This window comes from Meleagris gallopavo, chromosome 6, assembly GCF_905368555.1.
Source record: "Meleagris gallopavo chromosome 6, MGAL_WU_HG_1.1, whole genome shotgun sequence".
Taxonomy (NCBI): domain Eukaryota; kingdom Metazoa; phylum Chordata; class Aves; order Galliformes; family Phasianidae; genus Meleagris; species Meleagris gallopavo.
In genome coordinates this window covers 4,927,851-4,954,021 of record NC_139409.1, presented here as the reverse complement: position 1 = coordinate 4,954,021, position 26,171 = coordinate 4,927,851, and the positions used below count along the sequence as shown (strand labels likewise).

At 41.1% G+C, this 26,171-nt stretch overlaps 1 protein-coding gene across 1 annotated transcript in view; it reads right to left on the bottom strand.

Moving 5' to 3' along the window:
* Window positions 1–659: 659 nt before the first annotated feature.
* Window positions 660–26,171, bottom strand: part of OXSR1 (oxidative stress responsive kinase 1) — an 89,054-nt gene continuing 63,542 nt past the window's right edge. Inside the window, exons 6-18 of the mRNA XM_085226954.1 lie at window positions 24,869–24,978; window positions 21,412–21,513; window positions 18,422–18,555; window positions 16,450–16,498; window positions 14,688–14,753; window positions 14,357–14,479; window positions 10,894–10,929; window positions 9,731–9,886; window positions 7,151–7,224; window positions 6,165–6,217; window positions 5,103–5,171; window positions 4,165–4,229; window positions 660–3,354 (exon numbers count right to left, since the gene is read on the bottom strand). Coding sequence (XP_085083080.1) covers window positions 3,280–3,354; window positions 4,165–4,229; window positions 5,103–5,171; window positions 6,165–6,217; window positions 7,151–7,224; window positions 9,731–9,886; window positions 10,894–10,929; window positions 14,357–14,479; window positions 14,688–14,753; window positions 16,450–16,498; window positions 18,422–18,555; window positions 21,412–21,513; window positions 24,869–24,978 — 1,112 coding nt within the window. The 3' untranslated portion in view covers window positions 660–3,279. The remainder of the gene's footprint in view (window positions 3,355–4,164; window positions 4,230–5,102; window positions 5,172–6,164; window positions 6,218–7,150; window positions 7,225–9,730; window positions 9,887–10,893; window positions 10,930–14,356; window positions 14,480–14,687; window positions 14,754–16,449; window positions 16,499–18,421; window positions 18,556–21,411; window positions 21,514–24,868; window positions 24,979–26,171) is intronic.

Below are 26,171 nucleotides of genomic sequence, written 5' to 3'. Positions count from 1 at the left end.
GCTGAGCAGTTCCCATCAGTTCCATTCAGACAAAGTTCAGAGGCTGAAACACTGTCCTGCAGAGCTGACAGGAGAAAACAGAGCAATGCTAATGGATGGCAGAGCTGGAGATGAGAAAAGGTGCATGGTTGGATGCACACCTAGCTGCTGGAGCCCCATTTCCTTCTACAACTTCCTTCCCCCGTGCTACCAAGAGCAAGGCACACGTGGGACTTTGCCTTCCGGGCCACCTCACAGCCTGGTGTGAGCTGCATGCAGAGCTCTGGGGAAGGCACACATGGTTGGTAGAAATCTGACATACAGAAGTGTTGCTTTAGGCAAGTCTGTCAAACCTCAGCTCAAAATGCATTAAAATGATCACTGTAAACATGAAAGCAGCTCTGTTCGGCCTATCCCCTGAAGCAGGAGCAGCATTTGTCCTCAAGTGAGGCTCTGTGAGAGTCTCTATAGGTGCCCAAAAGCACCCAGAAGCCCAACTCAGGATATTCTAATATTTCCTTATATTTATGATGGATAAAATAATGGGAGAGCCTGGGCTGGGCACTGCATTTACAGGAGGCTGGAGGAGAACCAGACCCCTGCCCCAGAGTAATGCCCAAGGTTGTGCAGTGCCACCCAAACCCCTTCCCCAATGACACATAAACCACACAGCCAACACGTGACAATGGACAATTTGTTCTTTATTGATTAAAAATTAGAGACATGCAGTAAAATACAAAGTCCAAAAAAAGGGGAAAAAAAAGTCTGAATATTTTACATCTTTCATTATAATCTACAATACACCAAAGTCGTGAAGAGGATCCATTTTCATTAACAGAGCATTGTCCTTAAAAGTAGGAACTAACTGAAAATTACCACCTGCTTCCAGGTTCAGATCAGAAATTTCCACAAAAGAAAACAAATTCATGACACTGAAAAACAATTATGAACAGCGTTGGCACTTACTGGAACAACATCAGAAAAGACAGTTGTCTAGCACTGTAAGAGCCCAAGTGAAAATTTTGGATTGCTACCCAAAACGTCTGGAGAACTACAGAGCAAGTGACATCAGTTTCTTCCTTACCTATTTTCTCCAATAAAGAACTAAGGAGCCTCAGGTTAGTGTGAGCTCACGCTCTACATCCTGGCTTTGGGAAGGTGGGGAATAACTTAATAAATAGAGGCTGCATTGTTCCATTCGGGCAGTTCAAGTCTCAGCACCAGGATGCAAACCAACAAGCAGTCCCCCATAGCATGCAGGCAGAAAGGAAAAACAATGCTGCACCAAGACAGCCTCGTCTCCACATCCTAGTGGTTTCCTGTACATTCCTATTTCCCATGGGGTGACACAAACAATCAGAATGCCAGCCTGCTCTTCCCAAGCCAGGAAGCTCGCTGGGGGAAGCCTTTGGGAGTGCTCCATGTCAAGTAACATAAAGAAGTGTAAGAGCTGGCACATGCGTGTGCATGCAGACTTGGCCAAGCCCAGCCATCACCAGCTCCCCAACATCAGCCATCCACTTCCTCAGCTGTTGAGAGCCTCTGCTCAGCACCCCAGGGCATTCTCAACTCTCAGACCCTCCTCCTCCTCTGCATCTCCTTCTCATTCACCAGCAACAGGGCTGCAGACACTTGGCAGCACCTATGGGAACATATCCACTACCCACCTACAGACTAAAAGGGACACGGGCAGTATAAAAAGAACATGCACAACTTAGGAAGGTTCCGCAGCTGCTCATCAAGAAAAATATATAAATATAGATTGTTCATCAGGAGACTCAGAAATAAAAAATGCTCTAATTGAACCCACTCATTCTGCTTCAACACTCTGTTTCTGCATTGTTGGTGGCTGAGGGAAACCAAACACGTTTCCATCTGTGTGTTACATTACAGGCTTACAATTGCTGTGTAGAAAACACTCCAGAGCCAACAGCAGTTACAAAGGCCAACTGTGAAACTGTAGGAAAAAAAAAAAAAAAAAAGAGATCAACACCATTTATTCTTCACGTATTGCATTACAAGCGTCTCTTATCAAACTCCAAGTATAATTTATGTTATTCCTGTAGAAATTCAAATTCAACACCACATAGGAAGAAAACCTAAATACGTGTGACAGGGTTTTGGTGACATCCTGACCAGACATGGAGGCTCGGACCGCCGCCGAGGCTGACGAGCCCAGCGCTCAGTGCAGGAGGGACGCAGCCCGGCGCTCGCTTGCCCAGTAATGCCGCCCTGCTGGCAATTCTTTATTGCTGTAAATCACGACAGGGATGGTTCCACGGGTACCAGTTTGCAAGGGATTGGGAAACACGTCAGGGAGGACTCGCACAGCCAGGCACAACAGACTGGCTCTCAAGAACAGTCCCACGCGCGTCTTCTCCAAACGCAGTGACACAGATCTCCTCTGCCTCTGACTGTGAGTGGTGAGTTTGTTGGTCATCTGCAAGACCAGTTTCCAGACAGCAGAGGCTCGTTGCTCTGCTTTAAGAACAAACTACATTCTAAGGATGTAGAATGAAAGACATGTTTTGAGGAAGGACTGCTTAACGTAAATTAAGAGGTTCAGCCGTCATGCCACGCCTGGCACTCATGTGGAGAGAACCCAAATGATAAAAACTTAAAAAAAAATTAAGGCAGTTTACAAAGGGAAGCTGACTTCTAACACTCTGAAGTCGAGGAACTTCTCAAAAACACAAACACAAGGGAAGAAGGCTCTCCCTCCTGTGGGTTAAGACTTGGCTTGCCTTCTCAGGTGCAAGCATTCAAACCAGCAGTTTAAAAAGACAGCTGAAGAGAAGCAGATTTCTCAGCACTCCAGGTGACACAAGCAACATGTACACTGGTGTTTCAGATGGAAGGAGAAGCAGGTAAAGAACAACAACAACAAAAAAAGATCTGTTCGGTATTAAAACTTGTGCAAAAATAGCAAGTGAAAAAAAATGAAACCACATGTAAGCAAACATTTAGGCGAGATCATCAGAGCAGTGGAACCCCCACTTCGTACTCAGTAGTATTTTTCTTTAAAGTAAGGCAATAATAATATGAACATGCAGGCAATGACGTGTTGGATCTGCATGTTTGAGATGACATACAAAAACATGAGACTTGTTTACAAAAGGTGTAAACGCCATCGGTAATCTCAGGAAGGTTTGTGATCCTATTAAGGAGAATGTTAAAGCTTCTAGGAAGGGGGCTGTAGTTCAATTCTTTGGCAGTAGTGGTTCTTTTTTAGGCTAACAGAAGCATTACAAATATGCACATGTGGGTTCTCTGTTGGGAATCATCTCCTGGGGCCATTGTTTAGCTGATGCTGAGCTGTGCAAATCCTATAAGTTTGCCATCATCGGGGATATCTGAGCCTTCAACACCAGATGCCTGGAACACAAGGAAAAGAGATCCAAATAGCAACACACATGCTCTGCCTTATGACTCACACCATGCTTAGTATCACTATGAGGTACAACAGACATAGTTTAGGGAGGCAGCAGTTACAAGACAGTTTTGCACTGCAGCCAGCATCACCAAAAGTTAGAACTGAGCTTCGTTTTTGGGGATTTCTTGAGCTAAGAAGAGCTGTGACTGAAGTTCTGCCAGTATCTGCTCTGGCTAGGGATACATGCACAAAACAGGGAGAAAAGAACAGCTTATTCACGAGAAGGGTCAAAAGTAACATAATTGATGGCTTCACTGCCAATAAAATGGTTACACCCTTGTTTTATCACTATAGTTATCTATGCATTTCACTATCTACTGTTATCTCTCCTCCTCTAGTCTTTCTTCTCTGCTTTTGGCTTTTCCCCATCCCCCTTCACTTCTTTCTCTGACACCCCTCTACTGTCATTTTAGCCCACTTACCTGCCCTGACATATTTTTGCCATTTCCTGGCCTGTGTAACTTCCAGACCCAGAAAACACCCTTCTGTAATATTTTTGTACGCTTACAGGTCAGGGCAAGGGAAGCTCTGTGCTAGCACATCACCTGACACAGTTATTTAAGCCAGGTCCTGCTCAGAGGACAAGATGGGAGCCTGCATTGCCTAGTATTAAGACAACCAGTAGGAAGCTTTGGAAAGGAGGATTTAGAGTGCATACATTACATGCCCACAGTAGACACCACAGGCATCTATATGCAATGCTTTATCTTTGCAAGTGACAGCTTGTTCAATTAGGGAACAGGAATAAATACCAGTTTGAAAGTGACAGATCTGTTTGCTTGAGGCTCTTCCACAATTTTCTGCAAATTAGCTGCAACTGAAATCACACACAACAAGAAAAATGGGCAAATATTAGATCAGGTCAGAGAAAAACCATCCCAAACTCATAAGGTCCCTTTATATTACTCGAACTTAGAACAGTTTAAAATGATACAAAAAAATTTTGTTAAATTCAGTTTATTTAAATCTAAAGATTTTTGTTACAGTGCTTCTTTTGAAAATGTATTTTTTCCCCTCGAAGTCTGATTAGTAGTAACAAGCTTTCCAAATGTGCCTGAAAATCCATTTACTTTTGCACTAGCAGCCTTTCCAGATATTGCAGGAACAGTTTGCTTTCTGTAGTTGAAATACACGGGTACTGTTAGCAGTTAAAGTCTCACCTGCTGCATAAAGTGGGCATGTTTATTTAGGAAACTGTTCTTGGATGTAGTTATTCATATGCACTTGAGTGCAGCAGCAACACATGCTGTTGCCTTAGCCCAACTGCACTGCCCGCAATAGTGCTTCATAATTCCTTCCACAGCCTGCCTTAAAACAAAAAAGCCTGGCTGATTGCAGTCCCAGATCTCTCTTTGTGCAGAACCTATCAGCAGTACAGGCTTGTGAAGCAACTTGGCAGTGCCTATGTCAGATGAGATTGATTTAGCTAATGCATTGATTAACTTTCATTTCACATTACAGGGAACATTTGCTTTGTAATCTTTCCAACCAGACCCTATTCTTGTGAATCAAAGATTGCCTAAATATATTTAGGCACAGAACAGCCACTGGAATTACCAGCAGTTTTGTAGAGCCACTGGGGTAGAGAATCAAGGCCATGGAGAACTCTCCTAGCACCCACTCATCAGGTCATTTTAAAGATGCAGAAATGACTGAAATGGTTCGAGGAGAAGAAACGATTGATAATTACCTATTACCAGATCTCTGCCATCAACAAGCCCTGCTGAAATTAGTTCTTGAGACACACCATCAGCAGTATCTGTTGGGGAGAAACACAGGAACTGGTTACCACACAAAAGAAACTGTCCAGCTGACACAGGTACCACACAGAAATCTAGAAACTTGTACAAAAAAACCAAATAGCAAAAATGTTGTTTACATGAGACAGTGTATGCAAGCTGCAGACTTTCATTTCAAGTTTAATTTTTCTAATGCTGACCAGAAAGGGCTGTCTGTACTGAGCTGGAGAAGTTCTGTTTTCTGAGCTGGAATGACTGTGCAGTTCTAGGCTTGCTTCTTTTCCCCTATCCTTGTCAGGGCAAATCCTGAGGCTGCTCTGAACTTTGCAGAGTCCTTGGCCTTCACAACGACCTGAGATGTTCCCTTCAAAATCAGTAAAAAAAATAAGTCCACTCACCCAATTCAGGGCACACCTTAAATACACCCTATTGAAGAGGTGTTTTTCAGTGTGTAGTGAGGCAGCCTAAAGGACAACCTGCTGCAAGCCAGACATTTACATAGGCAAGTTCTAGGCTTGCATGTCTACTCCACAATAAAAGGGTGACTTGGTAGGAAGATAGATCTTTCACATGGAAGGGGAAAGCCCAGCAAACTAATATCTGCATTGCTATATTCTCAGGACAATACTTCTTCTAGCTATTCATTTTCAATATGGGATCAAAAGCCACAGAAGGGAAAGGGGAAAACCACACACTTCTATATGTCAACCAGCCTACTGCTTACAGCAGTGCAGTAAGACAGTTCTGAGCTATGCTTCCAGACTCCAAGCTAAAATGCATGGAATGGCTGTCACTCAGTCATATTTGTAACAGTTTGACACGAGAGGCCTCTTAGCTGCAGTGCTCAATTGAGCTAACAGCTCAATCGTAAGTCAAGCCTTGGAATACCTGTGGGAAGGCACTAGAGGCAGACACTCTCATGGCATCTCCATACACACAACTGAGCAATACTAAACACAAAAGGTCCCTTTAACCAAACCACCCTCACGCACCGGAATGTCACACCAGCTCACCTCTCCCTGGTGTAAATTCAAATCGGATATCATTGAGTTCTTTTTTTGAATTCCTGTGGAAAGAAGAAAATGTTGTAAGAAGAGAACATTTCATTGCATTAAGCAATGTTCAAAAGAACACTGTGCTACCACCAAAGAATTGGTCTGTGAAGAAAACTCATGTTCACTATAGTCTTCCTCCTTGAATGGCAGAAACTGTTCACTTGGCTGTGCGTCTGGAAGCCAAGCTCTCAACACTATTCCTGCCAACTTCACAGAGCATGGAATGGGCTGAAGTTTACAGTATGTGAGTGTCAGTTCTCTGGTACAAGGCCACACTGTTCCACTGTCAGTAACTCCTAGCTATGAGCAGCTTTGTCCCTGGAGCACAATGTTCAGAGGAAGCAAGCACTCTCATTCTGTGGATGCACCTGCCCAAGAACAACTCTGATACAATGCTCAGAAGAACCAACCCAGTGCCTGTCTACAACTAAGATGTCCATGGAAGTGAGATGCAGATTCCTTAAATGAGAAATGCCAACATGCATAATGATGGTAGAGTGCACTTATAACCTTTTTTCTGCCTTTTCCAGGGACATGACCCAGAACCCATGTCTTGAATTGGATAAAAGCTCCTCAATCTCAGAACTAGCTGACTGAAGTTGTGTTGTATTATCTGGCTACTGAGGCACATGGCCAGAATCCCTGGATCCCTGACCCTCTTTTGGAGAACCCAGCTTCCTTCCCAGACTATCAGAGTTTAGGGAGATGTATTCAAGTATGAAAACATTCTTCAACCTAGTTCTTGTCAAACTGAAGAAGCAAATGAGCTGAAAACTGCTTTTCTTAGTCCCAGTTTCAGAAGGTGAATAGAATCCAAGCTGACAAACAATAAATGGCCGTGGCTTTTCAACTAGAAGGGCACACAGGATGCACTACAGTGTTCTTCCAGTGTCCCTCTCTACAAAGACTCACTTTGACATAAGAGATCAGTTACGTGTCCTTACCTTAACCTTAATACAAGGCTGATGGGGACTTTTGTATCTTCCTGTACCGGAGCTGCAGCAGGGGCAGGTGGGGCCTGCAATAGGATTATGTTATTTTAAAACAGACTAATGCTTCCTTTCTCTAGCATTAAAACTAGCAATAGACTCAATCAACTATAAATAAAAATAAGCATTTAACTCACGATTGGAGTCCTGACGATACAATGAAAATCAAGACAGAATGAATTGGAAAGCTCTGTGCTTAAATAGTAAATCAGGATGTTCTCTGCAATTGTCTCTAGAAGAGGAAATACTACACAACGTTATGAAATGCCAAATTAGCAGGAAACTTCAGAGTAGATGCTAACTGTAAAGAGAGTGCTTGTTTTGCCTCAAAAAATTAAGGTTTTCAGGCACTCATCCTCATCACGTAGTGCCTGCCACTCATCAGGCACTTCAAGGCCTCCTGTGTTTTAATCTCTGCCCCAAATATCTGATTTACAAACATGATACAATTGTGAAGAGTACATAGGAAAAAAATTAATTGGTAGATTAGGATATACTCCCAATTTCTTTTTAGTGAAACTGGGGACTTTAGGAGTACCTAGCTACTTATTTTTGCTTTTAAATTAGTTCTGAGTAATTACTGGTACCTGCAGTCAAAGCATTCTATATTGCTCAGCAGCAGATTTCCAGTAGGAAAGAACCATCTTCATAGCACTTGTGATACTTCCTACTTGTGAAGGACTAATTGTTAATCAAACTCCAAAAAAAAAAAAAAAAAAGCAACCAAAAAACCCACTCTAACTTAAAAAAAAAAGTCAATTACTCTTCCTCTGTACAAATTATCTGTGCTGCACATGCTGAGCCAGGGATTTTAAATCTGCAGTAACAAGACAGACAATGCCTAGCTGAGAATTTAAGCCTAGAAATCTTGACCATGTTCTTTGTTTCATCCAGATTATTTGCTTTTTCACAAGAGAAAATGATCATCCTTTGTTTCAGAATCAGATTCTACTCCATCTGTTGGTGTTCTTCTGCCACCACTGCAGCTCAGAGCTACTGAGCACAGTCTGGGATCTGCTGAAGTTGTAAGCTTTACCAGTGAAAATAAGCAAAAGATTATAGAAAGCACAGAGGTCTGCATAAAGGGAGTGAACAAACTACAAGAACCAAAGGAAAGCTGTAAGGAAGAACACCAAAACACACAGAGGTATGAAGTTCAACTTAGGACAAGTTACCAATAAATAAGCTATTGGGCCATAGTGGCAGGGAACAGGATACTCTACTAGTGCAAATCAAAACACTTTAATTGAGGCCAACACGGCAACATCAATTTACTGAACTGATAAGTCCTGGCCTTCATTGTTGCTGGTGTTTCAACTGCTGCACAGAATTCAGGGATTAAATACTGGCCTTTTTTTTTTTCTTTCCCTAAGAGATGTGAAAGTTTGATTTAAGCATTAAAGCTATTTCTAACATAGCCAAGAATGTGACAGATCTCATCTCCACTGTTTCTGTTTAATGACTAATGCACTATCTTTAATGGTTTTGTAAACAGGAACATGAGCTGACTGCAGTGAAGCGATGTACGTATCTTTTCACTTTCTCTAAAACAAAAATAATGAAATGTTTCTAGGAAGGAGCAAGTCTAAGTTATTTTTCTGACCAACGCTGCCAAGTTTCTTCCCTCTCTATCTGCCAGTGGATGATGCTACCTTGGATCCATCCAGCAGAGACAGCTTCTGCCCATCAACAAATGTGAACATTAGTGTCTTTTATGAAGAGGTGCCATCACTCAGGAGTTTGGCACACTCTGCAGTGCTTAACCACAAGAAACATTCCAAGTATCTCTGTACTTATTTAGTTTGGCCTTTTTTCTCTTTTTAACGCAAGTTAGAGCTCCTTTCCAATTTGGTATGTCTGCCTATATGAATTAAAACCTACAATTTGTAGTGATGCAGTTAGAAATTAAACGTGGGCTTGTCAAGCTTTTAAATTCCCTATTCTCCCCTCTCAGCTTCAAATGGATGTGCTTGAAAATACCACAAAGATTTAGAGCTCCCCAAAGATAGAGTTTCTCTGCTATTTTTGACAACTATGAAGACAGTTAAAACCTAGGTCCCCTGTCCCTCCTCTGGAGAACCTACATGTTCTAGTTTCTTCCTTTCATTTTTCTCTCCACTCTTATCCCACAGACTGCAATGATGCTGGGGCAAACACAATCAGAACCTGTTTGTGGTGCACCTTAAAAGCTTGTCCTCAAACACCAGGAACAAGCAGCTGCCACTGAAACTACTCTCCTTTCTTACCTTTAACCTTACCTTAAAGCAAACACTGCACTCCCTTAACGGCATAAAAACATAAATCACTGCTCACCCACAGTGAAAGTTTCACCAGAAGAAGAACTAAAAACTTCTGAGCTCACATTAGCTGTCTTCCTTTTACAAGCTGCCAGGCCAGCTGTCACTTCTATGTAAACAGCAGCACTCATGCAACTCCAGACAAGCAACTTTCAAGGCTTTCTTTCATTTCATCATGTCTCAAACTGAATGGTGAAGTGCAAAGCTGAAAGGCAGTACAAAAGGTTACTGGTCTTACCTGAGCTGCTGCTGGGGCTGCTGGAGGAGCCTGACTAGGTGGAGGTACAGCAGCCTGAGGTTGTGCAGGTGCTGGTCCTGCAGCCTGAGGTAGTTGAGTAGGTGCCTGTGCTGGAGCACTGAGTGAAGGAGCTGAAGGCTCAGCCGATGGGAATAGCTGCAGGCAAAAAGGTGTCTGAATAAGAATAACTCAGGAGTTTGGACTTGAGCACTGCTGCTAGTGAGACTAGATGCATGCAAAACATATCCAAGCTTGGAAAGGTGCTGGATAGGATGCTCCCTCAAAATTTGATGCCTATTTGTATTTCCTACTAGCCAGACAGTCAGAATAGAGCAACTCTGCTAGTTGTAAAGCACTTTAGCATCTATCAATAATTTATCTGTTTGTAAAACAAATGTCAGAGTCAGAGCACTTAGCTATTCAAGTGAAAACTGCCTTTCTACTTAGCACCAGTTCTTCAAAGCATATGAAACAAACTCTTTCAGACTGCACTTACTAAAGATAGCCCCTTATCAAGAAAATGTATAAACAATTTAACAGTGGAGAGAGAGAGAGGAGAGCTAAAGAAGTTTAACCTTTTTGTTGTTCTTAGCTCCAGATATTTGAAACAGAGTAATTGGTTTTGGCATGATGGCCAAAGAACTTGAAACTTGATGGCACTTCTGCAGTATGCCCTCCAACTCACTCCACAATTGTAGGAAACATAACTCACCTTGCATGCTTAAAGCCTGGGAATTAGATCTTCAAACCACAATATATATTGAGGGATGTATCACGATGGAGAAATTCATCCCAAATGGATTATGGTTTCATTTTTGATTTCAGAGTTAGCTTAAAATTATAGCACAAGATCTGCAGCCTTTCTTGAGACTTCCCTTCATAATCAATTGTTGAAAGTAGAACAGGTAGGGAGAGGAAAGACAGTGCATGCTCTAGGAAATAAGCAGTCTCTATCATTGAAAGATAAGATATACTAATATTTTTAATGTAAGAAGCACAGGACACAGCTGAATGCAGATTACAAATTGCAATTAAGTTTTGTTTGCAATCAAATACTACTAGAGATTTATTTCACAGTTTTGAGCAGAGATTCCTACTCAGTGTACTTATAACAGAAATAATAAGTTACCATATTTGGGAAGACATTCACATTTAATACTTACCTCTGAATTCTGTACAGGTTCTTTCACTCTGGGAGACTGAAAAAAAAAAACAAGAAAAGGTTGGCATTGCCTTGACAGAAATTAAATGTATAAACTAGGACTTATCAGAGTTGTACTGAATGTATAAAACTTACTGGTTTTTTTAAATTACATATAGATATTAAGATGAATAATGAAATGAAAGTCACAATTTGATGGCAATCTAATCATATTATAGTACCCAGAAACACACAGTCATGTCTCAAGAGCTATAGTTGGCATACAGTGGTACACAATACATAAGCTGCTCTGTTAACCAATAACAAGATCAAGCATTCTTGAAGATAACTCAAGAGTAGCTCAAACTGCTTGTGCAAGATCCTTCTAAGCTACCCAAATCTCACAGAAAAAGATAAGCAAGAAATCTGCTTTATAAAATGCCATTAGGAAACACATCCTTTGCTGATATTTAGGGAACTTTGCAAGCTAACTTGCTGAAACCATACAAAGTCTTGAGAAAAAAAACAACAGCCTTAATTATGCTGCTTTATAGAAAAATCTCCTTCCTGTTTCTCCTTGCCCTTGGACTCTGCATGATGCTAGCTCTCCCTGAGAGAGAGCAGAAAACTGACAGCTATGCACAAGTTCAGCAGTGGAACAAAGATCAGTGTAATGGGAAGGAAAGTGCAGTCAAAGCAATGTGGTCAGTCTTTGTTTATCAGTAAACAAAGACAACAAGCATCAATTATTTCACACGGACAGAAAGGAATTGCCAAGAATTCCTGAAAAGCTCTGCAATTAAGATAGCCTGCATTTTTGGCTTCTAACAGGTCCAATTACTGTACAGAGATTAGATAGGTCCATGCTGGGATTAACAAAATCAATGTTCTTCTACACCTAGTGCCTAAAAGACAGCCTGATATCAGGACGGTCCAACAGAACAAAAGTTATCATGCCACTAAACCAGGGGCAATTTATGCAATAACCAATGCCAATGACTTAACCAGTACAGGTCAGGACAATTTGTAATGTGTGACCCAGAGGCATCTCACTAGAGAAAAAGAAATGCTCTTATTCAGAGAATAGCAATTTGCAAAAAGCCATCTGGACAGAAGGAGAAGGAACAGCTCCTTCACACTGACTGATTGCAGACAGTGTCAGGAAAAAGAAGTCATGCAGCTGGAAAGGTAAATGCTGAAATCCAACCTGGAAGGGTAAAGGCTGAAATCCATCTTGATGTGTTAAGCCTTCACTTGACAGCGACCAGGCAAAGGTGAAAAATATGGCATTGCTCCCAGAGGTAAATAGCAATGCTCCACATCTGCAGGCCACAGCTTTAGTGCTGTTCTTTCAGGCAGAAAGTTCATATCCAAGAGCACCCGGGTGCCTCAAGGAATAACTCAAAGAGAGCTTGTCCAGAAGATCAGTGTGTCAGACATTGTACAGACAAGCATGGGACACAGGCCCTGCCCTGCAGCTAACCAGCCCAGATAAAGGGCAAGCAGAGGTAAACTAAGGAAAAAACACGAACAGGCAGAATGGAAATAAGAGAAACATTAGAATACATTTACTTAAGGTACAAATAGGATGATTGGAGGGGACGTGCTTAAATATACATGCACACAGGCAGAAAACTTTTTTAGTATTAATATTTGTCTGTTTTCATATTTCAGCAACATGTTTGTAAAACACACACTGTATGTATTAAATCCACCTTGGTTTTTTCTGTACAGTGGAACCTGACAGCAAATACAAACTATTTCTGTGAAGCTTTCATAGAGGATAGTAGTAAAGTACTTCAGCAAATAAAGTCAGTCGATAAGCCATCCTTTAAGGCTGACAGCAGTAAAACTCAGGTGCAGCAGGAATAAATAAAGGCTACAGTCTAAACCTACACTACTCACCTATTCAGTTAAACTGTAAAGGGATTACAGGCAGGTGGAATTCATGTGGCATTTGAAATATGGTCAGAACACAGAATTAACACTCCATAACATCACAGTATTTGGAACAAACATTTGCAATTTAGATCCAAGTCTTAAAAGAGGATCAAATGCAACAGGTGCATAGGGGCTCCTACTGTTTTCCCTTTGGGCTGCACAGATGCTCAGGGTCCAAAAGTGAAGGCCAGGAACGTCCCAAATTAAAGAGATGAGAAAAGAATGCAGTATAAGGAAATATGCCAAAGCTCCAAGAAAAGCAAACAAAGTAACTTGAAAAGGAGCTTGTAAACATGTTTTTCTGTGTAAAAGGAATGAAACATCTAAGTACTGTTCAAAACACAGCAAGTGGGATTAGTTGATAGGATTCTGAACTTAGAGACAAGATAGAGCAGGTTCTAATTAACCTCTGAAATAGTGAGGGTCTTTTACAGTATTCCATCCTACAGATTGATTGTATCTTAGCCTATGAGAGAGATTTAGAGGATTTGAGCTTATAAAGAATTTCAGTAATACCCACCAGGTATCAAGAGATCCTCCTTAACTGCACAAAGGAGTGGATACAGTGAGCTCTTAAAAGTCACATAGCTGTTGCCACAAATTATTACATGAAATTGCTATACCAACAGCTATCTGAAAAACCTATGACTTCAAAAGATGCTAAAGGAACAAAATATGGCTTCAAATACTAAATTTCTACATAGATCACACCAACAGAAGGATGAGAAAAGTGGAAGTTGTTAAGGAATAAATGTGTTGTTTTTTTTCCATATTGAAGATCTTCCTCTAGATACCCTTTCCTATCTCAAGAACTCAGTAGAACAATTAAAATGCACTTCAAGCTGCCTACCTCACTGAGAAGGAAACACACAACACAAGAAAGCCACTACAGTAAAAATTCTGCACTGCTGGCTAGAGGGAGGAAGACTATGCATGTCTCATTTGCGTTCCTAGGGGATAGGCTGCATGTGTTGTGGGGACAGGTGTGTATTTGGGGGGGGGGATTTTCAAGTGCTAGACCAACTTCCTCCTTGCAACTTCAGGGATGCAATAGGATTTTCTACTGGGGACTAATAGATCTCAGTGCAACTGTGTGTAAAGAACTAGATTGTGTTTCAGATATCAGCCATAAGAACAGGCCACAGTGATTCCAGTTCCATCTTGGAGAGTGCAGTAGGACAAAACCTCTCCTGACACTTCCAGAAGAAAGCACTTCAAACAGACAGTAGCCTTAAAAACAATGAATATCCAAGCTCAAGTGAATTGACACGCCAAACTGGGAGCATGCTGTCTGAATTCCTGCTCTCAATTACGCTCAACATCCCTGAATTAGACCAGCTGTGCCCCAGAACGGCTACAGAAAAGAGATCAGTAAGAACTTCAACCTTCAGTCTGCTTTCTCTGGTTTGGCTGCAAATTTGAGGGGAGGGATAACAATAACTTACTGTGCATCATACTTAAAACAAATCTTGACCCATGCCAGGGATATTTAAACATACTACAGTTAGAAAACAACGCAAAGCTGCTGGAGTCTGAGGACCCACCCTGAGCTGTGAAATTGCTGCTCTGCCTTCCTCACTTTCTTCATCTAGTTCATCATCACTCCATTCCCAGCCGCCATCCTCAGTCTTATGGAGACGCCCGCTGGATCCTGGGACCCTCCTCACCTGTTCAGCACAATGACAGAGAACAGACAGGTCAAGGAGATTGCTTCTAGAATTGTTGCTTTGTTTGAAAAGGAGAAATGCATCTTCAGTCAGCGTGTTCAAATGTTTAATAGAACATCTAGTTATATCTAGAAAATATGCGCTACAAGAATGCTCATTTAAAATCTAGTACAATTGTAACAGCAAGAGCCCAGCAGCTTTGCAGTACCTTTTTGGATCTTTCAGTAATTGTTGGTGCCCTCTGTAACATCTTTTCTTGTAAAAACTCTTTATTCTGCAAAAGAAAAAAAGGAAAATAACTAAACATTCACACTGCTAGAAAATACCCTTTGATTCCTTTAGGGTATCTGATAGTTAAGCTGTTTAAAATAATTTCTAATAAAATAGTTTGTTCTATGCTTCACCCTCTTTTCCTCTCAAAGAGAGATCAACTCTAAGGACAATTTTACTGCTATCTTCCTTTGTACCACAGCATATGATGTTTTATCCTAAATACCTTATAAGTTAGTAGTTGCATTTTCCTTATGCAGACGATAAGAAACTGACAACTGAGGAGCTGAACAAAACTCTGTCTGATTTACTGGAGAACACAGCTGTACTCACTACATAGCAGCTCTAATATCCTGCTCTTTGAAGGTACTACAGCACCTGGATCTAGCCACACTGCTGTTTCTTACCCCTACATTTATGCCTGTCCTACCAAAGGCACATCTCAGAAGTCAGACAGGCAAACACATGGGAATCCCTACCCACAGGCATAACAGGGCCCAGGTAATGGGGCAGCAGCAGTTTGAGTGGCTGGAAAAGTGTGCAACATGTGATGTGTAGAGAAGCAGCAAAGGCAGCAATCACAGCATGTTAAATACTGGGAAACTGCTGTAATGATCTATGGCACTGCATTTCCTTAAGACACACACTGCCACATTCTGATACATGGCTTTCAGCATTACCAAAACATATTTTGCATTATATAAACTATCTTTACATTTGATTAAAAAGCATCTAGAAGTTGGACTTCCTCATCCTCAGGTTACAGCTGTCAGTTTGGCAGAGGCCAATGGCAGAAGGCAATTTAACACTGAGCACTAACCAGCATGCATTATTCCCTCTGGGTTTAAGCACTGCCTCATTTACAATCATGTTAATTTTCTATCACTGCATATGCAAATATGTGACTCTGTAGCAGCTTAATGAAAGCACGAAGGCAATTTTATACACAATGAAGTACAACATGAACTAAAACTGGCATCAGCCAAGTACAGAAAGGTCAGCAATGTGTAAACCATCTCCCTGTCGCTTTGGACACCAAGTGTGCTCTCAGTAAACAAGTTGCAAGCAACTCAGTTGCCTAAAATCCCATTATGATAACATAAAAACTCTACGTGGCTACTGTACACATCTTAATCTGAGAGCTGAGACTTACTATCATTAATTGCTGACACCCCAATGCTCTATCAGCTACCAGTGGATACATGCTCATGCAGTTTGCTTCATGGCTACAAATGGGAATTTCCTGTTATTTTATATCATGAGATTTTCACTTTCTATCTCTATAGCATGAGGCAACTTTCCATACAGTGGGGGCCTTATTCACTGTTTTGCATACAGACTTATGCAGACAGGTTATAGTTTACTAGAATATAAATATAAGCTCCATTTACTGGCAGACACCTTTATGTCTGGACACACAGCCAGAATGGCACCATTACAAGGGAAGGAAAAATCCTCAAACCCACTGAAAGGCATTTAAACGCTGAAGAATCTCTAAATAATTTATCCTAATAGTGGCAAACACAAGGAAGGATAGAAGAGAGATTTCATTATGTCTGTTCACAATGACCCATTCGACTCATTCAGCTATTCTGGCCTTCTGGAACAGCTCACATTCACATCAGTAAAGGTTTCACCATCCTTCTGACCAGTCCCCTCTACAACCTCTGCACAGATCAGCTTCAGAAGAGTTTCCTTACCTTTGCTTTTGTGAAAAACTTGTGTCTTAGAAGTTCTGCTGCTGTAGGTCTGTCAATAAAAACAGAAGAAATACTATAAATGCTCCATTTCGACTCAAGTCTTACAGGTTGCTGAATCTCATAAGGGTATCACCTCCTGCACAACTGCCCTAGGAGTTGGTCTGTAATCAAACATTCTTTTAAGTGTCAGCATATTCTGAGCAAAGCCTACTGTGAGCTCACCCAGCAGAAAGCCCTGTTCCTATTCTTACAGCCTAGCTGATAGAATCACAGAAGCAACTTGCAGAGAATTGAGATGAAGGATCATCACCTACTGAAGGAGTGCAGCACCTACCATGTGCTAGTGACAGACTTATTCCAGAGATGCCTCATTTTATATGTGTAATGAGCTTTTTTTTAAGTTACGCGTTAGGACAAACACTGAAAAGTAAAAAACAGCCATTCCCCCCCTGAGTTTTCCAAAAACTCAGGCCTCCATGAGAAAGCAGCAGCTCACAACACTTACCCTACTGCAAACTGCCTACATTGTGTGGTTCCTGATTTAAAAAGGGCATTCACTTCAGACTATGCCAGAGAAGTCGCTCATCTTATAGCAGGGGAGCCTTTGTTACAAGTGAGCAAAAATAATGTAAAAGCAATTCAGTAACTCCTCTTTAACAGCCTGTATGCTTGCATAAACATATCTGATTCTGCAGGTTGCTCTTCACGGGCAGACCTCCTGCTCCCACAGTAAAGATGATTACAGTGGCTGTTAGTGGTGCTTGAGAAGAGAGATGGGGGATGCCACGATTGAAAGTAATTATGTTTAATTCTAATCACACGTTCTAACCTGCAGGGATAGGACATGCTTGAAAAATGAAAAAGAAGAATATCAAGCTGAGGGGAAAAATGTATTTTGTGCATTTATCAAGCACTCTACTGGACTCCTTTAGCATTTCAAATGTAAAGACTGTTAGAAGAGAGAGAACCCCCCCCATCCATCTCATGATGTGTGAGAAGCTTTTGTTCCAGAATCCAGCACAGGAAGGAACTGGAAAATATCTCCACGATTTATATTTTATGAAGGGACATTTCCCTTTCCAGAATTAGCTTACTTAGGGAGAAAAAAGAAAATTAAGAAGTATAAATATTAAAAAAAAAAAAAAAAAATGACCTGTGGAAATACTTTTTTTTTTTTTTTTTTGCTTTGCATTTTTAAGGAATGCTATTTTTAATGCAGATCCAACACTCCTTTCACCATCTTCTGAGCTCTCCCATGTGATGGGCTGTGGGTTTTAAACAGCACAAGACAGGAAGACCTTCGTGTGGCTTCAGACAGTGCCATCACACAGTGACACAGTGCTGTCCTGGGAACCAACCACAACATATGCATCACGTCCTGCTTAGTATTTCTACCTCCACTAAGCAGTCAGGCAACAGTTGCAAAGAAGACTGAAAGTGCCATCAGCTGACTTAAGCAATGTGTATTGATGAAAACACGTTAGGTAAAATTTGCCACTGTTTTTTCCTGATATTTTCCCCCCAAAATAAACATGAGTTATAATTAATCAAGTCAAAACTACACTGAGAGCCTTCTTTGCACTGGTAAGTTTTAAGAAGTTTATTTGCAAAGCTTCACAAACAAGCACACATTGCCCAACACGTAATTTCTGGTTTATAAACACAGAGCAGTTCTGAGGAGAAACAAAACATGAACTGCAGTCACCTGTTGGAGGTGGCAAGGGGGAGAAGGGCCCTATGCTAGCAGGGATTGGGATGCACTCATTAACCCAAATGAAAGACGTGTGCCCTGGCGAGGCACAATGCCAGACATTTATCCTTAAAAATAAAGACAGCCAAAAGAATTTGCTACCACACATTGCTGCATTCACAAGGCTAGAGAAGCAGAGAGTGCACCACTTTAAAAAATGAAATAGAATGAATCTTGAGGGTTGTTTCTTCTTAAGTTTACTTTGTTGCTATCAGTTCTCACCTTTTTTCAGGGTCTTTTTGTAGGCACGATGAAATCATCTTCCTGAAAGATTTCCCATACTTCTTCAGCATCTCCTTATCTTGCACACCGGTTTCCAAAGACGGGGGATCATTTTGTAGTGTCAGCATTAAAACCTGGAAGAATTATGTCTATTGGCAATGAGATTTTTCTTGGCCTCTATATAAAGGACACAGCTTTGCATCACAGCATTTTAAACAAGCGTTTTTATCACATATCTGAGTTATCAAGGACTGATCCTTACAGGGAAGACTGAACTCAGACCAATTCTTTTCTTCTTAACAGTTTCAGCAGTGTCCTCCTATTCACCTGACAATGAGAACTTACCTCACTACCTTTTCCTCAAGGCAACTACAGGGTTTCTCCTCTTCTCTCTGCTTCCTACAGTCATTGAGATAACAGTTTACTTCCAAAGCTTTAAACCTCTGCAAATTCTGACTCTCAGCTGAGAGTTTTACAAGTCATCCATCAATACCTAGGGAGCATTACCATCCCTTTAGTTCTCAGGAAGCTAGTCTGATTTATAACCAGCAGCCCACGTCACTGTCTTCTATTGCATCTTCTGGCCCACAGTGCAGCCCATGGGTCAAGCATCCAGGCAAGTTTAGTGTGGTGAAAGGCATAAACACAGCAGAACTTAAAATCACAGCTGGCCTGGGTTGGAAGGGACCTCTAAGATCATCTAGTCCCAGTGTCCCTACTCTTAACAGCCTTCCTCATTTGAGATGAGTAGTTATACAAGACATTGGATTCACAGAATCACTAAGGTCAGAAAAGACCTCTAAGATCATCTAGTCCAACTGCCAACTCACCCGTCCCAAAGTGCCACATCTACATGTTTCATGAAAACCTCATTCAAAGACTGTTTAGATTCCCCTGCAGAATTTGTATCCAGAAATGAGATTTGTGTAAAATCCTGTAATGCTTTTATAAAAGCAGTAGGGCAATATAAAACACCAGGAGTGCTCCCTTCCATGTACCACTGCAATGACAGGTGAAGACATTTCTTACACGCCTACACATTAAGACAAATTGATCAGTTCCTTCACATCACTCATATTTTCTCAAGGAAAGGAAGAAAATGACTAATTTCCATTTCCACTTGTCACTTACATCCAGATGAATTTCTATTTTTAGAAAAGGAAGCAGCAAACAGCACGCTTAAAAAGCTTTCTTTCCACAGCTATATCGCTTAAGGCAGAGAAAGCCCATCAATCCAGCTGAAATTATACAGTCTGCAGAGAAGTCCCTGCTTTTTTCCCTTTCTTTGGAGAGTCACTTAATGCACAGGCCATTTTGCTGTGCAAGAAAATTAATCTGCAGTGAAATACAACTGCATTCCATACATGAAACAGAAATCCTCTTACAGGCAGCATGACTGGAACTCACATCCAATGTAACTGCAGATTAACAACTGCCTACTACATGACAACATGATACTAAATAGGTGATCTTTGTATTCAAACCTGCAAGCCACACACTGAAAACAATAAAGAGAAGTCTTGCAGAAGCTACTGCAAAACACTACTAAATATGAGAGCACAAAGTATCAGTGAAAACAGCTACAGCTAAATCAGCATGACATTTCCCTCAACTCCTCACTGCATTGCCACAATCACTGATACGGTATGAATTTGAATGATATTTCTAAACCACTCAGCCATTCTCACAGCCTTCGCACAGAACTGATGCAAATCTTGAAATTAATGCTGTTCAATATGAATTAAACACCAGTGTGAAGTCCTGCCTGGCATTTAAAGCTGTACATGTTTGCCCCTGCCCTAGTAAGTCAGGAGCTACTGGACTCCAAAAATGCTGGAAATGCCAAAAACATAGAAGTGCAAGAGTATGCACTAAGTTCTAAAGAGATGATGTTCACTTTGCATAGCTCTCCATCAACTCAAGGACTAAAAAGAAGAAAATTTAGTATATGATAGGCTTAAAATTGGGACCAGCCCAACCATAAACTACCTGGCTACTAAAAGGACTCTCCACCCCCTCCTGTTCAATTTGAGCAAGCATGCATACCAAGGGTAGAAACTAAGTGGCCTTCAAGAGGATGGGATCTGTAACCTACTCCAGGGAAACTACTTTAGCACTGAGGTTGGACTGGATGATCTCCAGAGGTCCCTTCCAACTCATACAATTCTGTAAAATGCAGAAAGGGCTGGAAGTTTTGTGATCAAGTGATCAAGACAAAATCCCATCGGGTCTCAGAGGGGCTAAGGATGATCTCAGAGCTCAGACAAAGGGCAAGGTGCTCCAAATATCAACTAATGGAGTCAGCTCTGGTAACTTTACAACACAAATTCCCTGAAAGAGAAGCATGTGAAAAGCTAATTCAAGAAACAGGAAACTGGAGAAAGTCACTCAAACTAAATTTAAGATGTTCAAAGAAATATTCAAGTTGCAACATTTAAGCAAGACAGTTTCCTCCATTTCAACTTCAATAAGACACTGATGTTGCCAATCCCTTCCCATTTCGTAATGATGTGAATTTCTGACACCATTCAGTGATTAACAGGATTGTTTTCATGTTAAACAACACAAGTTGTTTGGGGAACACTGGTAACATGTTTCTGAGAGGTTTCAAGAAGGATCATCAATACAAAAGGAATTAGCTTCCCATCTCAGTGACAGTGGATGCCACGTAACATATTCTGAGTCACTATTTACAGCTTTAACATCTGCTGTCTACAGAGGCTCCAGGATTGAGCCACACAGCACATTCCTCAAGAATGGTGACCCAGGAGAGTCTCAGATCTAAATGAGAACTGTGCACAGCTTTGGACAACGCTGAGTAAATGGCATATTTTTAAAAGCTGACTTCAAACAAGTCTAAGAACACCATGATCCACAGATGCAAATAAAGAGGACGAGCTCTTCAACAAAACAGTCTGGCCAAATTCTTTGGAACGCTCATAGAACATTCAGATCCTTTGTCTAACACAAGTATCCGGAGACCTGCTCACCTTCATCGGGGGGTATTTATGGTAAGGAGCTGCCCCTGTAGCCAGTTCGATAGCAGTGATCCCAAAGCTCCAGATGTCTGCCTTGAAATCGTATCCTCTGACCTGAAAGATATTAGGGAACGTTAGCATCTGTGTCTCCTGCTATTCTATATGATAGTCCCTTTCTTTAGTTATACATCCTTTCACCCTCCACCCTTTTCTTCCTTCCCCTCACTTCTCATCAGCAACTTGGAAGCGCTAATATTATAGTGCTAAACAGATGGAACAGATGGATGCTTTTCCTTTCCCTCTGAAGTCCAATACACCTCTTTGAAGGTATAAGAAGCCACAGTCTGATGGAAGTGACAATCTTGGGCTGAGCAACTGGGGCTGTTTTATCACAGGCTTCTCCACATGTGGAACATAAAGGGGCACTGCATACCCCCATCTTTGACTTCCACGCAAAAAACACAGACATTAAACAGTATCATGAAGCTCTCATAGTTAATAGATGGAGCGTTATCCCCTTGGGACATATGCCTCACTTCACTTTTAGTCAACCACTTCATCAATCTGACTACAAACATGCTCGACCCTACATTTTCAGTGCTGGAAGTATATACCAGTTCAGTTAAATTAGAAAAAAAACAAAAAAAAAAAACAAAAAAAACCTTCACTCCTGCTTGCAGATCAATATTTCCCTCCACTAATTAACAGTAGCTTCTGCACTTGACATTAAACAGAGGCTTGTTCAGGAAAATTTATAGCATTTACTTCCCCTCACACACAGGAAAAAATATTTCATATGCCAAAGCGGTTACTTCCTCATTATCATTAGGTAATATTTTGGCACTTGCTTTCTCCACTGCAGGGGAGAGACATTATGTACTAATTTCAAGAAGAGCCACAAACTCCAAAGTGTTCTGGCTGCTTAGGATGGTTTGTATGTCTTCTTGCTCCAATATGCAAAGATGAATAATGAATCAGAGCAAAGCTAATAGGCTTACTGTATTCAGCGACACTAACAAGCTTTAGAAGGAGCCCATTGTGATGGAGCCAGAACTATTCCCCAAACTACCTTTAAGATCATCTGGAATTGTGAGAATAACAAAACAAAAGATGTACCCCTCCTTCCACTAGTTTTTGTGATATGATAATTGAATTAAAGTTTATTGTAGCAGCAGCAGTTATATCGTGTACTAATTTCTTCAGCTCTGCAGGCATCATTTTCATGAGCTTTACAAACTATGAAAGGCTTCCTGAAGTGAGAGCTTATGGAAGCCATTGTTATGAATGGCTTTCAAATAATTACACTAAACAAGCACACGGATCTTACATAATTCACAGGAACAGCACAAGAGGAAATACACTGCAAGTTTTATAAATTGACATTTCTTCACATCATTTTTAGGTTTTCAGACCAATTTGACACGCTTCTTGGCTTTATCTTTCAGTTAATCTCACAGATTTACACACTGCACTATGCCCCATTTTAACTGACTGGTATTATTCATTATATTATACAACCCTGCTCCCAAATGAAAGCTATGAGGTCCAAACCTGCCTACTGCCATTCATCTTGAAGCCCATCTCATACATAACAGTTATCACCCTGCCAGTAAGTTTCTCTCATTTATTCTTCCTAACAGCTTTTTTTTTTTGTGTCATAAATCCAATAAGTGAATGTATATTAAGAGATAACACCAGGCTATCATATATTAACATGCTAAAGGATCTTACTGATGCAGAAATAAAATGGATGGAATCAAGAAAATCTACAGATCGAAGGCTATCCGACATTCACCCCTTCCTTCTGTTCCCTGCTGGATGTAACAGCTCAGAGTGACACCTGCTGGAAGGCAGCAGGATGATGTCAGTGGGCACAAGGATTTCACATCAGCACACAAAATCTTTCTTCTACCATCCCAGACTTACAACAAGTTGTGCACTTTTCACAAAAGTGCTGGGCTCCTTAAAAAATAAGAACAAAAGAACAAAAAAACAACCACCTGCCTCCTTAGAAAACATCTGCCCCATCAAAATATCCCCTTTCTCACCAAAAGCAGCCCTTTCTAGCATCCTAAGATGCTTTTTTCCCCCTCCCATTCCTAACCACAAGCAGTCTGGAGCAGCACTGACACAAAAGCAGGGACAACTTAGACCTGGTTCTGGAAACACTGCATGTGCTATTCTCATTTCCAGCTGAATTTTCCCCCACCTCTTAAAAATCAATGTACCAAGAAAGCCCAGGAATATGCAACAGCAAAGTGGTTCAGAAGTTCTCCAAGAGTGCTCCTGACTTAGGGGACACATCTTGCAGCCCAAGGCGTTCAATCTGTACACAGGGAGATTGCAGGAGCCCTGCAAAGCCACGATGGGGAGCCACTGAAAAGGCCAAGCAGTGAAGAAGCCTTTCACAAATACTGCATTTAAACCACTCCAAAATGATCTCAATTCCTCCAGAAGTTTTAGGTATAGGAAAAAATGTGTTAAAAACTCTACAGCTGTTTTCACCTCATTTCATTTTAGATTATATATATGTGGAGGTGTTATTCAAATTCTCCTAAAATCTTTTACTACAAAATAGGAAGAAAAAAAAGTACCAAGCTAGGTTTACTTTAATAAAACAGCATTGTTCCAAAACATTTTTGTTTCAAAAACTCTTGGAAAAAAAAAAAGGAAAAATACAGAGTCTACAGTATTTCTGCTTGGTGCACATCCCAAAAACGAAACCAAGTCCAGCTCTCTGTCAAACTGGTTTTAAGACTGTGATGGATAGCTCTCAGAATGTTTATGACACCGAGCATCCTTGCCACAGACACTGCACAATGCTTTGTTGGAACTGGGACATAACTCTGCTGGTCGATTTTGCTGGGAAAAAGGCAGCAGTGCTCTACATTAAACAAAGTCTTCATCAGTGGTCAAGCAGATAAAGTTTACCCCTGTAGTTTAGTCTAGCAGTAGTGAAAGACAAAAAATATGACAGCTATGGGCTATAAGGAAGAGGAGAAAGGAGGAGAGGCATTCCTCAGTAATTACATTCTGGACACTCACAAGCCAAGAGAAAGTAAAAAGCTCAATAAAGTCAACTGTGCATTATTTTATTGTGGTAACTCCCCACCTTGACACGCTGCACCTTACCTAACTATATGTGAACATTTGCCACACACGAAACTATTTATATTCTGCCTCACATTTAGGCATGAGGGAGGGGCAGGTTAATCTCCTTTATGCAATAGCTAAGCTGCCTCATACTTACCTTGGGTACAAGCTTGGAGAGAAGCAACAGGGTGAGAAGCTACTGAATTTTACATAGGAAAGCCTGGCAGCAACAGCAATATGTAAGACAATTCTCTGGTTTTAAGCCTCACAGGATGCAAAATTGTCATCTTAGGTGGGAGTAAATATGGCTGTTCCTGAACACAAAGAGTCCAGGTGCAGATCAGCTAAGAGGACAGTGCTAGGAAAAGCAATTCACCTGTTCCATAACTTCTGGTGCCATCCAGCAAGGTGTGCCTACAAATGTTTTCCTGACTTTATTTCTGGTAATGTCACCACCGGTGGCCAAAAAAGCACTGACGCCAAAGTCTGTAAAAGAAGCAAAACAAACTGCATTAAGATCAAATCCTGAGCAAACTGAAGGGCTGTCCCCATATTTCCAGCCCCTTATTAAGCAGTAGAACATACAGTTACACATGAGGAGTTTCCTAATGAACGAAGAACGATCAACAGTGAAGAATGCTGGTGCATGAATACTCTGTAGTCAACCATTCAATTACTTCAGCGTTCAGTGCTGGCCAGCAGAGAGGAAAATTCCACTTTCCATTACAGCCCAGTGGGCACATTAAGGCATGCCTTGCTGCTGTACAACCCCGCCCTGGGCACTAAGTGCTTTATTTGTGTTTGTATACGTACATAACTAATAGCTGAGCCTCAAGTGGCATCTAATATTTAAAGCAATTAAGACTTTTCTGAACAAAAGGAGTTAAGTGCATACGAAGCTAACAGTTTGCAATATTTGCCATAACTGCACAGCCTGCAGACTGGTAGCAGCCACTGACCCTGGATCTTCTACCATCAGAAAGATCTTTGTTTGGTAACCTTCCATCGCTGAGATGCTCAGAGCTTTACCAGGAGGAGACATGAAGAGACAGGAACTGGGTCTAGGTTTGCTCAGAAGGAAGCATTACAAAAGTTTTAGCAAGCAAATCATTCTTAGAGAAAATAACTCAGTCAGGTGATAAGGAAACTGTAAACCCAAACCAAGTATTTCCTTCCACTTTGCTCTAAACAACACAGCTGATGTCTTGCAGAATTATGGAGTTGCATCTGGTCATTCTCTATCACTGAATTTTATTTCTTCCCCTCCTTTTTATTGTTGTTTTCTAAAAACAGTGCAAACAATCAAAATCTTCAGTCCCATTTTTGAGATTGCTGGCAGGCTCAGAGATCCCTGACCAGGGCCAAGCTCCTCCCTGCATCACAGCAGCAGTACAGCAATGCCTTTCTCACCAACCTCTCAGTATCAAGAAACACTCAAAGCAACACACTGAAAGATTCCAACTTCTGAGATTGCAGCCTTCCAAGGACAGGAATTTAGTACTCACCACAATACTGTACACTGATTATTGAAGGTTCACATTAAAAGCAAGTTTCACTGAAACTGCAGTCAAATGCCTATCATTAGAGTCCAGCTTCTTCCAGATGTGCTATTCTGTTGTCCTCCCCCTTGCTGGAGGCATCTCATACTGCTGCTAGCCTTGAAGTTATAGCATTTAGAT